Genomic DNA, 12,334 nt, shown 5'->3' on the forward strand with positions numbered 1-12,334 from the left:
CGGAAAGAGAGGCAGAGGGAGAGGGAGAAGCAGGCTTCCCGCCGAGCAGGGAGCCCGATGCGGGGCTCGATCCCAGGACCCTGGGATCATGACCTGAGCCAAAGGCAGGCGCTTAACGACTGAGCCACCCAGTCGCCCCAATTTGTAGATTTTCATACAGTGGAATATTACACAGTAGTGAATTTAAGTAAATGACAATTGAATATGACATAGATGAATCTTGTAAGTACAGTTTTGGCAGAATAAAAACAAATTGAAGACTATTTGCAGCTGGATACCATTTTATGTGAGTACAAAAACTAGCAAAACAAAACTATATACATGTTATATGTGTGTTTGTGTATTCACATATATACCATATATATTCACATATATACCATATATATTCATATACATTCATGTACATATATGGAACTATACCATAAGTATAATTTTCTCTATATCATCTCTTTCTATATATGTATATACATATATGCATACATGGATCTCTCTGTATTTCTCTGTATATATATATATTTATACCAACACACAGAGAGAGAAGGCATACATATATATGTAATCATATTCTACAATTATGTTCCAGTTTTTATTTTTTTGTAAATCTAAATATGAATGTGTATATATATTTATACATACACACACATATATGTAGACTGTGTATATGACTAACATTATATGATAACATTTTATTTTATTTTATTATTTTTTTAAGATTTTATTTATTTATTTGACAGAGGGAGACAGCGAGAGAGGGAACACAAGCAGGGGGAGTGGGAGAGGGAGAAGCAGGCTTCCCGTGGAGCAGGGAGCCCAATGCGAGGCTCCATCCCAGGACCCTGGGACCATGACCTGAGCAGAAGGCAGATGCTTAACAACTGAGCCACCCAGGCGCCCCTATATGATAACATTTTAAAATGAAAATGGAACCTCAGTTTTCATCAGTGAAGTCCAATAAATACTTGAATAAATGCTCAGTCCCCCTTATGAGTAAATAACTACTTAAAAATCATTACTATTGTCATTGTCTACCTGCTTGTTATCTAGAATGTGAAAAAATGGACATATTTTTGGTAGTAAATCTGATGACAAGCATCTGTCTAGATGGAGATTTATGAATGCATTTTAAAATGTTTAGACAGTGTTTGAATCTGTTAGACCTAAAATCTGTAACTCGGACTGAAGGAAATAACGTTGGATACCATAGCTGGTCAAATTAAGGTAGCTACTGCTCAATCTCTGCCTTAACAGAGCACCGAAAGGAGCATGGACTGTGTGCTCTGCTAATTCTAAAGAGCAGATTTTATGATAAGCACTTAATTATCAACACATCTTTAAAAGCTGAGTACGTAGTGCATTAGCACAGAGTTTCTCAAAGGGTGCGGACCATGATGGTTACATTTTAGATTTGTGTATGTTATAGGTGACATGTTCTTTTAAACAATACCTAATAAATCAGTTGCCTGTAATACTTTGAAATGGACCTAATAGTTCAAGCTGAGAATTTCCATTGTGAGACAGAACATTACCCAGGATATTACAGTCCTTCAAGAAAATAACCCACAGTCGGCACTACCTTTATTTGTATGTACGATTAGAATTTCAGATTTAATGGTCCTGAAGACTTTGTACAAGAACCATGATCAATTCCTGGGATAAAATAAAGTTTAGTCATGATTTCTAGTTCATATCAGTTCATAGAAATCATTTCCCAATTCTTACTCACTTTCTATTTTATGGGGAGGTTTGTCTTCCTTTAACATTTGGTGAGGAATATCTTCTTTTTGAAAGTGAATCAGGGAATCATAAATTGAGATTTTTCAGATATGACACGAGTTGTATTTTCTTCTACCACTTGAAATGACCCCATATTCCCCTTAAGAAACCCAGTTACTCCAAGTGAGTAAACACTAATCAGATTATTTCAGCTTTAAAAATACAAGATGAGTGGATTGAATGGAATCTTACTCAGGGTTCAGTTTATCTTATATTTTGTAGACTGTTCCTCTGTACTTAACTAAGACTGAATATTATTTGCAGTTCCAGCTTCTAAAAGTTGACTGATCTGGTTATTCACCTGTAATTCCTTTTTTTATCTTTGTCCCTCAGATACTCTCTTCACCTGCTCTTCATCCCTCATTCTCCAGTGTCCATAATCTCAAGTGCTGCATGTTAGAGGCCTTGATACCAGAAAAGTGTATATTACAAAATGACTAACTTTATTAGATACCAGATCTGTTGATCTATATTTAAATTAAACCACCTTCGGGCGCCTGGGTGGCTCAGTTGGTTAAGCGACTGCCTTCGGCTCAGGTCATGATCCTGGAGTCCCTGGATCGAGTCCCGCATCGGGCTCCCTGCTCGGCGGGGAGTCTGCTTCTCTCTCTGACCCTCACCCCTCTCATGTGCTCTCTCTCATTCTCTCTCTCTCAAATAAATAAATAAAAATCTTTAAAAATAAATAAATAAATAAATAAATAAATAAATAAATAAATAAAATCTTTTAAAAAAATAAAAATAAATTAAACCACCTTCATTTACTCTTCTTCTATGGTAATTTGTCTGTAGGTGTTAGATTCCATAATTACCAAAAAAATACCTTTCAAAGTCTAATTGATTAGTATTTATGATCTACTCATTTACCCCCATGCTTTGTTTAGTCGTTGAAGAAGAAACAGATTTCAGTGGTTAAGGAGTACACCTGTTTGGTAGAGGAGAGCTTTTCAGATGCTGGCAGAAATCTCTGGGAGATTACATTTAGAAGAGAAAAGCATTGCTCAGATCTGAGTTCACATATACTATGGGCTAGTTTATTGTAAAAATAGAAATATAGAGGGGCGCCTGGGTGGCTCAGATTGTTAAGCATCTGCCTTCGGCTCAGGTCATGATCCCAGGGTCCTGGGATCGAGCCCCGCATCGGGCTCCTGGCTCAGCGGGGAGCCTGCTTCTCCCTCTCCCTCTGCCTCTCTCCCTGCTCGTGCTCTCTCTCTCTCTCTCTCTGTATCTCTGTGTCTCAAATGAATAAATAAAATCTTTAAAAAAATAGAAATATAGAAGTTTTATCAGAGTAAGGTAATGATAGAGTAGCATCTTTGAGCTGATCTTTTTCTAGGATCTAGAAAAGCTCAGCCCCTTATGAACTTTGAAAATAATGTATTATCTCTGCTAATGAATGAAACACTATTGCTAAAGCCACTGTACATTGAAATATGGATGGAACTGAAATAAATGCATTTTATAGCACATGAAAATTCTGTTAAATAGGATAAGGAATAAAACAACTTTTCTCACAAATTTTAAGTCATTTGAATTAAATACAATTTGGTCTTTTGTTAGGCAGCTTATAGTTTTCTCTGGAGGCAAGGGATGATTTAGCTTTTCTATCAAATTTCTTCGATTCATGTCCTCGTTGTCTAAAATGTTACATGAGACATACTGATTTTGTTTAAATATATCCCAAATATTGCATGGGACGTACTTACACTAAAATATTTGTTTTTTTTACACTGACATTCAAGTTGTCATTTTGTGTTTATCTGGCAATCCTGTGCTAGGGAGACCTACGAAATGACATCTTTTTCCCTTAGGTAGCATGAGGAGAGTGTTTGCTATCTGTTTGGCAGGAGAATATAGAATTTAAATTAATGCAAAGCATATATTTGTATTAAGGAGAAGTTTGGCTAAATGTAGCCAGAAGTTCTAGGAGTTTTTAAATAATGAAGGATTTATTCAGAAAAGCCACTCAAAATGCACCGTCTATGAAATATATCTGTGTACTTCTTCTTAGTATTTCTTCGCTGCTTTATGATTCTGTATATTAAATCCAGCATCCTGAACATCCACAGAGCTGTGGTGGTTTATCCCTTTTGTGATTAAGTATATATTTACTATTGGATGTTCTGGGTGGAGAGTGGATACAGAGATGTGTGAACATTGATCTTGATGTTAAGGCAATTATAGTATAACCGTAATCTAGGACATACACAAGATTTTAATAAAAGGCAATGTGGAAAAAGTCCTCAGAAGAAAACAGATTTGGAGGAGCTCAGAGGGTGCTAGGCATACTTGGGTTGAATCATTTTGGAAGTCTATATGGGTGAGAGTATGGATCTTGGGAAATGCAAGAAAGATTCCTTGAACTTCTTTGAAGTTTTCATATGAATGCTCATAAAATGAAATTCATTTTGTAGGTCAGAGGCGAGTCCAAACTAAAGTATTTTCACAGTGACTAAACTTGTATCCTTCTGTAATGTTTCTTATACTAGGGATTAAAATCATCTATTTTTATTTTTAGGGGACATGGCATTATGTTGAAGGTGTTCTCAGTAATTATTGAGAGAATGACACATGTCAGAGAATATATGTACATCTTTCAGGGACTAACTCCAGAATCAGCTAATAACATTGCATCAGCTACCAAACAGCATCCATGAAAGAGGACCGTGGACAAGTGCTCAATACTGTGTCATGTCCTCTGTATTATTCTATGTGAATTGACTTGTCTATGCTTCAGATTCTTATCCCATGAAGTAGGGATGGGAATATGTACTTTGTGTGATTGTTGAGGGATAATGTATATAAATGGCCTAGCACTATAAATAGTGAAAGATGATCCCCACACAATATAATTATAAAAAAAAAAGATTAATTCTTGTTTGGGGATTATGCTTGACAATGTTATAGTTGTAGTTTTAACTTCCAAAGCTGTTAGTGTTGACTCTCAGAGGTGGATAAGGTTGTATGTGCTTTAAGAGGGGAGATGATGTTGCTCATCCTAAAGAATTCATTTGAAAATACTCTGTCAAGTGCTGACTGTTTGTTCCATACTAACTAATACCCATCTTGAAGTTCTTTCTAACCATGGCTTCATGACTCTTGCTATTTATGGTGTGGTCTGGGGACCAACAGCATCAGAATCATCTGGGATTTTATAAGAAATACCGAATATTGGGTACCACCCCAGTCTTCCAGAATCAGAATCTGGATTTCAGCAAGATTCCCGGGTGATTCCTATGCATGTTAGAATTGGAGACACACTGCTCTAGATGTTAGTGTAGGTTATTAAAAAGTTTATGTGGCTCTAAGCTTTTGAAAGTAAAGTAATGTCTTTTTAAAATATTTTCCATCATTTATTTAAGACATATTACAGGGAGAAAGAAGCCCTTCCGGTCTCTAGAGTCCTATGTAGCAAATTGCCTTTTCTGCTTCACCTGGCTGTGTTCAATGGCCTGAAAGATTGAGCACTTTAGCAGTTTACTGTTTAATTGTCAAGCTTTACTCTCTTTTCATAAATAGTTGTTACACCCAGAATCTTAAGATTCTGATTAATGAGCTAGTAAGGGCATTACCTGGGTTGCACTGGACCCTGTATTGCTAGGAAACTCAGCATGTTTTGCAGACCCATTACCGTAGTCGGTGTTTTCTGCTGTCAGAGGATCCGTTTCCCTTCCTCTCACGTTTTCATTTTCCATAATGTCAGTGGTTTCACTGATTTCTATAAAGTTAAAAATTTGGGCTGTCAGGGATTGAAAGATGGAACATTGATCTGGAAGGTAGAAGCCCTGTGTTCCTGACTCGATGTAGATTCAAGGGACAAGTCACCATTTCTCCATTTACTTATCTGTAAAATGGGCTGTATCCTTCAGTGAAATGGGAGATCAGAGTGCTTTGAACTCTTCAGAAGGAAAGGTGTGTGAGTTGAGCTTACTATTACAACTTTATTTTAATATCCTTCCTGTTAAAATGTGTTTTCCTTTTCACTGTAAAACCTGGGTCTCACCAAGAACTTAGTTCTAAAGTTGGGGGGGGGGGTTGTTGTTGTTGTTGTTTGCTTTATAGTCATCCCCACTGATCTCTGATCGTTCTCCAGCACCCATGCCAGGGAAGGTTTTTCCTGGAACAATCAGATCAGGAGCTCCTCTGTGGGGCAGATCAGAATAACTCTTGCTGAGATCTGCAAAAGAGTCAGGGGTTGTCCATTGGGACAACTTGGAATCAGAGAACCTAGAAGCCCCAGATAGCTGAGTGTGATACTTTGTGAGGAATTCAGTGCCTGGGCAGGGACCCACAGCCTTTGTATTTTTAAGGGGACATAGCAATCAAGGCATGGGTAAGGGTTGCATGTGTTGTTTTTATTTGGTGGAGGGATAGGACGGCTCAAGGACATTTCTAGATTGCAGAATAAGTTGATATTGAAGGCACATAATCTGAATTACTGAGATATATTACTAGATACATCATGATTCTAAACCATCTTAATGAATACACTCAAGGCATCTCCACCTCCCAAGACTTTAATAAAATATAGGTAATGCCTTTTTCTATTTTTGTGATTCAGAATCTTAAGAGTCTGTGTCTATTAATGAAAAGAGTAAAGGTAGGCAATTAAGCAAAGTACTAAATTCCTCATTCTTTCAGGCTATTGAATGCCACTAGGTGAAGCAGTGAAGGCATAGAATATATTCTACCTGTCAATGTCTTAAAGCAAAGGGTCTTCTAGGAAATAAACTTACTTTTAAGAACGATGTTCATCATGGTTAAGGTACATAGGAGAATGGAAAAGGATGATAACAAAATGCTGGTTTGTAAGTTTAAACTCCTTTGCACAAAGACCATAGATTCACGCAGAAGAGAGGGGCTTTATTTAATTTTGGGATTTATACCCATTGACCCTACTTATTTACTCACCTACTAAGGTGTTATTTCCTTAATATTCACAAGAATCTATCAAGAGGCACTATTATTTTCACTTTGCAGATGAAGACATTGGGGCAAGTTTAGTAAATTATCTCAAGTCACACATAGAGTAAAAGATAGAGCCAAGACTGAAATTCAGGCATTCCCAGAGTCTACACTCTTATATGCTCCAATAAGAACTGAGATCCTGCTGTTTTAAAATATTTTGTTGCAAGGTACCCTAGGAAATTGTATTTCTTCTACTGTGCGTTGCTACTCTCTCCTTCCTGTTGCCCTAGAATTGTCTTTATTTCTTGAAGTAGCTTCACTGTAATTCTGTAGAGGTTTTGGACTTTGGAATTTTTTATACTTTTTGTACTTTTGGTTTTGTATAAAATACCAGTTTTGGTAGAAGGAGCAGTGGTAATTGATAGTCTTACTTTATCAGAAGGAACTCCCCTCAGAGATTTCAAACAGAGACCCCACCATGTCAAGGAAACCATAAATTTACTGCCGTAGTGGGCAGTGAACTCGCTAGAACTGTCTAGCGGTGAAGGTTGATCAGAGCTTGTGAATGTGCTTCCTGAAGTTTGTTTAATTTATGTGGCTCAATAGATTATGTGGTATATCTTCAGGAGGGTATTTCCTAGGTATGTTTTGGTCTTTAGCCATTCTGATAAATTTGTTTTTCTCTGTATGATTGAACTTCTTAGACATAAAAATTTTTTGGTACAATTTTGAAGTTAGGAGTTTATCTCCCATTGAAGATACTCAAATATAGTTTTGCTAGGAAGGCTCTTTATTTGAAGTTCCCATAGGTTCAAGGTCCTAGATTTTGAGTCTTTTGTCTTTTGTGATCTGAATCCTATATGGGGTTTTCTAGCCTTGACCTTGGGTTAAGATTCTTACTCTTGGTTATAGACATCTTCTCCTCAAGGGTTAGGCTTCTTTCACTTGAGAAATTTAATTTTAACATTACATTTTTATGGTCAGTTGATCATTAAATTATTCACCTTTGTTGTATTTCCTTTTGCTTTATCTTTATTACTTAAACAGTGAAGAAAAGATAGAAGACAACTTTCTGTAAAAACTAAAAGTTAAATGTCCATATTTATTCAACCAAATGTAAGCTGTTAATGATAAGAAGACAATTTTGTCCTGCATGAAGTACTCTCGACAAATACTGGCTGAGATTTTGTTACATATCTTAATACCTTTGAATTTTGCTTCCTTAAAATATGAACATTCTTTTGGATTTTTCAACCATCAGACAGGTCTCATAAGGGAATGAAGTTATTCAGGACAGAAACCGTTAAGGTCCCAAGTGACTAAAACATACATTTAACGATGCTACTGCTGTGCCTATAACCTTGCAGTTGCTTCCTTTAACCTCTGAAGGTATCTCTCTGCCTGCTTATCATGGTCTACAAAGCTCTAGATGACCCCTCCAGCTTGTTGATTGACATGCTTCCTCTTATTTATTCCTCTAAAGCAACGATGGCCTCTGTTCAGTATTTCAGACTGGCTAGAATGTGCCTTCTTCCCCTTCCCCCTCCTCCAACAAGAATAGCTCCTTTTCATCCGTTGGTTTTCTCTCTCTCAGAAAGGCCTTCCTGACTGCCTTATGCAGCCCATCAACCCCCATTACCATCCCATCCATAAAAGTTCTTGGCACATACCACTCTTTATATTTATTTATAGTCTAATGTGAGGATCGTCCTTCCTGACTAGACTCTAAACACCAGGTGGACAAAGACTGGGTTTCTTCTACATACACCAGTGTGACCCCAGGGCCTGGCAAAGTAATCTGTGATGATCATCTACAGTTATATATATGCGCAGATACGTGGTGGTAGCTTTAAGTAATAGCTCTCCAGACTTATTTTGTTACTTTAAGTTGGCAACTGATTGCATTAGTGAAGTAGCACGTGTTTCCACATGGAGTTTATTTAGAGAGTCATACAAAGTTTTTATAAGTATGCCTTATTCCAAGTCACTTGTGTACCTTCCCAGTATGTCTTTTAGGATATAGTGCCTCTGTTCTTCTTTGTTAATCAAATATTTGTCTTAATTTGACAGTGTTCCATCTTTAATAGCAGAGGATGCTATGAAATTCAACAATACGTTCTTTTTGTTTTATGCCTTTTAAAAAAGAAAACACCTGCATTCACACGTTCTTTATGAATGAATATATCCAGTCAGCCCCTGTCATGCTGCACACCCAGCAGATGCTCAATTGTTGAATGTTCCTAAAGCCTTATGGATAGATAGAATTTGTCTTAAAAAATCTCGAGCTTCTGATACATCTTATTTACTAGATTAGATCAGTCAACCATATTTCATTGACTAAATTGATTTAAATTGTGTGATAGAAAAGAACACTGTAATCAAGCAGAATTTAATACATGTAAATGCTATATAAACTAGCACTAGAGATGTATGTATATTTATAATGAAAAAAATGTCGATTTAGTTGAAATAAACAAAGTGAAAAGTCCACTGATGAAATCAGTGTACGAATATATGTGTCTGTTAAATAATATAGAATTGGTGAACAGAGCAAGTCTTTCAATAATAAAACACACCAACCGAGTTTCACTGTGAACTGGCTGGAGTGTGGACACATTAGTTTATATGTGTGTGTCTACCCGTTATGGTTGATCTAACAAAAGGGAATGTCACATTCTTTATATGGAACCAGAAATGCCAGTTAATTACATTCCAACTTCTGGGTGTTGCAAATGGTGTATTTTGTCCTACCTGTTACATTGCAGGAGATAAAATTCAGGTCCTTAAAGACTGGGTTTTTTTTTTTTTTTTAAGTTATGTTAATCACCATATATTACATCATTAGTTTTTGATGTAGTGTTCCATGATTCATTGTTTGCGTATAACACCCAGTGATCCATGCAGAACGCGCCCTCCTTAATACCCATCAGGCTAACCCATCCCTCCACCCCCTCCCCTCTAGAACCCTCAGTTTGTTTCTCAGAGTCCATAGTCTTTCATGGTTCTCTCTCCCTCCGATTTCCCCCCTTCATTTTTCCCTTCCTGCTATCTTCTTCTTTTTCTTTTTAATTAACATATAATGTATTATTTGTTTCAGGGGTACAGGTCTGTGATTCATCAGTCTTACATAATTCACAGCACTCACCATAGCACGTACCCTCTCCAGTGACCATCACCCAGCCACCCCATCCCTCCCAACCCCCACCACTCCAGCAACCCTCAGCTTGTTTCCTGAGATTAAGAGTCTCTTACGGTTTGTCTCCCTCTCTAGTTTCATCTTGTTTCATTTTTCCCTCCCTTCCCCTATGATCCTCTGTCTTGTGTCTCAAATTCCTCATATCAGTGAGATCATATGTTACTTGTCTTTCTCTGATTGACTTATTTCGCTCAGCATAATACCCTCTAGTTGCATCCATGTCGTTGCAAATGGCAAGATTTCATTCCTTTTGATGGCTGCATAATATTCCATTGTATATATATACCCCATCTTCTTTATCCATTCATCTGTCGATGGACATCTTGGCTCTTTCCACAGTTTGGCTATTGTGGACATTGCTGCTATAAACATCGGGGTGCACGTACCCCTTCGGATCCCTACGTTTGTATCTTTGGGGTAAACACCCAGTAGCGCAATTGCTGGGTTGTAGGGCAGCTCTATTTTCAACTTTTTGAGGAACACACAAAAACAGACACACAGATCAATGGAACAGAATAGAGAACCCAGAAATGAACCCTCAGCTCTGTGGTCAACTCACCTTCGACAAAGCGGGAAAGAATGTCCAGTGGAAACAAGATAGTCTCTTCAACAGGGCTGGTTGTTTTCAAGCCCTTCCGAATGCTAGGTTTCTAATGAGTGTTTTCTTCTGCAGGAGAGCACACAGCTGCTACAAATGCCGTCAGTGCAGTTTCACAGCTGCTGATACTCAGTCACTACTGGAGCACTTCAACACTGTCCACTGCCAGGAACAGGACGTCACTACAGCCAACGGTGAGGAGGACGGCCATGCTGTGTCCACCATCAAGGAGGAGCCCAAAATTGACCTCAAGGTCTACAGTCTGCTCAATCCAGACTCTAAAATGGGAGAGCCAGTTTCTGAGAGTGTGGTGAAGAGGGAGAAGGTAGAAGATAAGGATGGGCTAAAGGAGAAAGTTTGGACCGAGAGTTCAAGTGATGACCTTCGAAACATGACTTGGAGAGGGGCAGACATCCTGCGAGGCAGCCCATCCTATACTCAGGCGAGCCTGGGGCTTCTGACGCCCGTGTCCGGCACCCAAGAGCAGACCAAGACTCTAAGGGATAGCCCCAATGTCGAAGCTGCCCATCTGGCGCGACGTATTTATGGCTTGGCTGTGGAGACCAAGGGATTCCTGCAGGGGGTGCCAGCTGGCGGAGAGAAGTCGGGGACCCTCACCCAGCAGTATCCTGCGTCGGGAGAAAACAAGTCCAAGGATGAATCCCAGTCCCTGTTACGGGTAGGAAGGTTTCATTTTTAAATAATTCACCTATCTTGAAGGGAAAATGGGAGGACACATATTCTCTAGATTTCATATCATTTAGTCTTACCAACTGAAACTAAATGATCTGTCTCAGTCTGGGAATTTATACTCATAAGGCCGGAGTGGCAGAAAGTAGCTCGTGTGTGTGTGTGTGTGTGTGTGTGTGTGTGTGTGAACTCTACACATCCTTGATACAGTGGTAGGCAATCACTTGTTTGTCACTGCTCTTAGCTCAGATTGAATGTCGGTTAATCATTCCTGGTGATTATGCAAAACAGCAAGGCCACATTTGGAGAAGGGGGGTTCAGAATCCCAGAAGATTGGACATCTGTTACATTAAAATAGGTAAATGGCTTTTAAATTCTAAGGTGGTGTGACACTGTATCTGGTTAACAAGGAAATTAGCAGAGATTTAAATCACTAGGGATGCAGAGCCCATGGTGAGAGGTTAATACGGAAATGTAGGTTTTTTTTAAAACTGTTGGTATAATTATGTACAAATGACAATGCTTGTTGTTGTTTAGTTACCAAAAAGAAGGGAAAAAATGAGATAGACCCACGTGTGAGTGGTGTGAAGAGCATCCAAAGAAGAGAAAGACCGGTGTGTTTTATATGATCCGGCTTTTGTAGGGAGAAAGACATAGTCCCGTGTGGAAAAACAGAACCTCTGAGAACGATGAGATCCTTGCTCTCTCTCTTCATGCTCCGTAACTGTGTCAAGAAATAGTTTAGATTTTGAAAATTCACGAACTCTCCATACGCGATGCTTGCTTTTTGCCTAAGGCACCCCCACTTCGACATTTCACCTTGACTCTGACAAAGTGTTGAGCTTTCTGCTTGATTTCGATGCTTTGTTGGTGCCTAGAAGGTAGGATCAGAAAGCAGCTAACCTTCACAAAAGGGCCAATTAGGAAAGCGAGCACAGCCAGCCCAATGCTTTGACCTGTGGGTCAGAGACCACTGAGGTCTCTCTGGATGGATTCTGGAGAGAAAAATTTCTCTTTCCAGTGTCTGCGTGGCTTCTCTACTCCCATTTCCTGCAGATCCTCTGAAGCCTATCTGTGCTTCTCAGGTTTCTCTATTGGAGTTGAGCAGTGCCTCTTAGAGATGCACAGTTAATTAGAAAAGCTGTTCCCTTTCCTGGCTGCAGTCATGC

General features: G+C 38.7%; 1 protein-coding gene across 7 annotated transcripts in view; it reads left to right on the plus strand.

The window, feature by feature from the left end:
• TRPS1 (transcriptional repressor GATA binding 1) overlaps positions 1–12,334 on the plus strand; it is a 258,306-nt gene that overhangs the window by 70,639 nt on the left and 175,333 nt on the right. For all 7 annotated transcript variants that reach the window (XM_045896015.3, XM_064587988.1, XM_045896020.3 and 4 more), the window contains one exon: positions 10,551–11,154. In XM_045896015.3, the coding sequence (XP_045751971.1) occupies positions 10,551–11,154 (604 nt within the window). The remainder of the gene's footprint in view (positions 1–10,550; positions 11,155–12,334) is intronic.

Source organism: Mirounga angustirostris, unplaced genomic scaffold (genome assembly GCF_029215605.1).
Source record: "Mirounga angustirostris isolate CCGP_5_RB_7025 unplaced genomic scaffold, mMirAng1.0.hap1 SCAF_4, whole genome shotgun sequence".
NCBI classification, from domain to species: Eukaryota; Metazoa; Chordata; class Mammalia; order Carnivora; family Phocidae; genus Mirounga; species Mirounga angustirostris.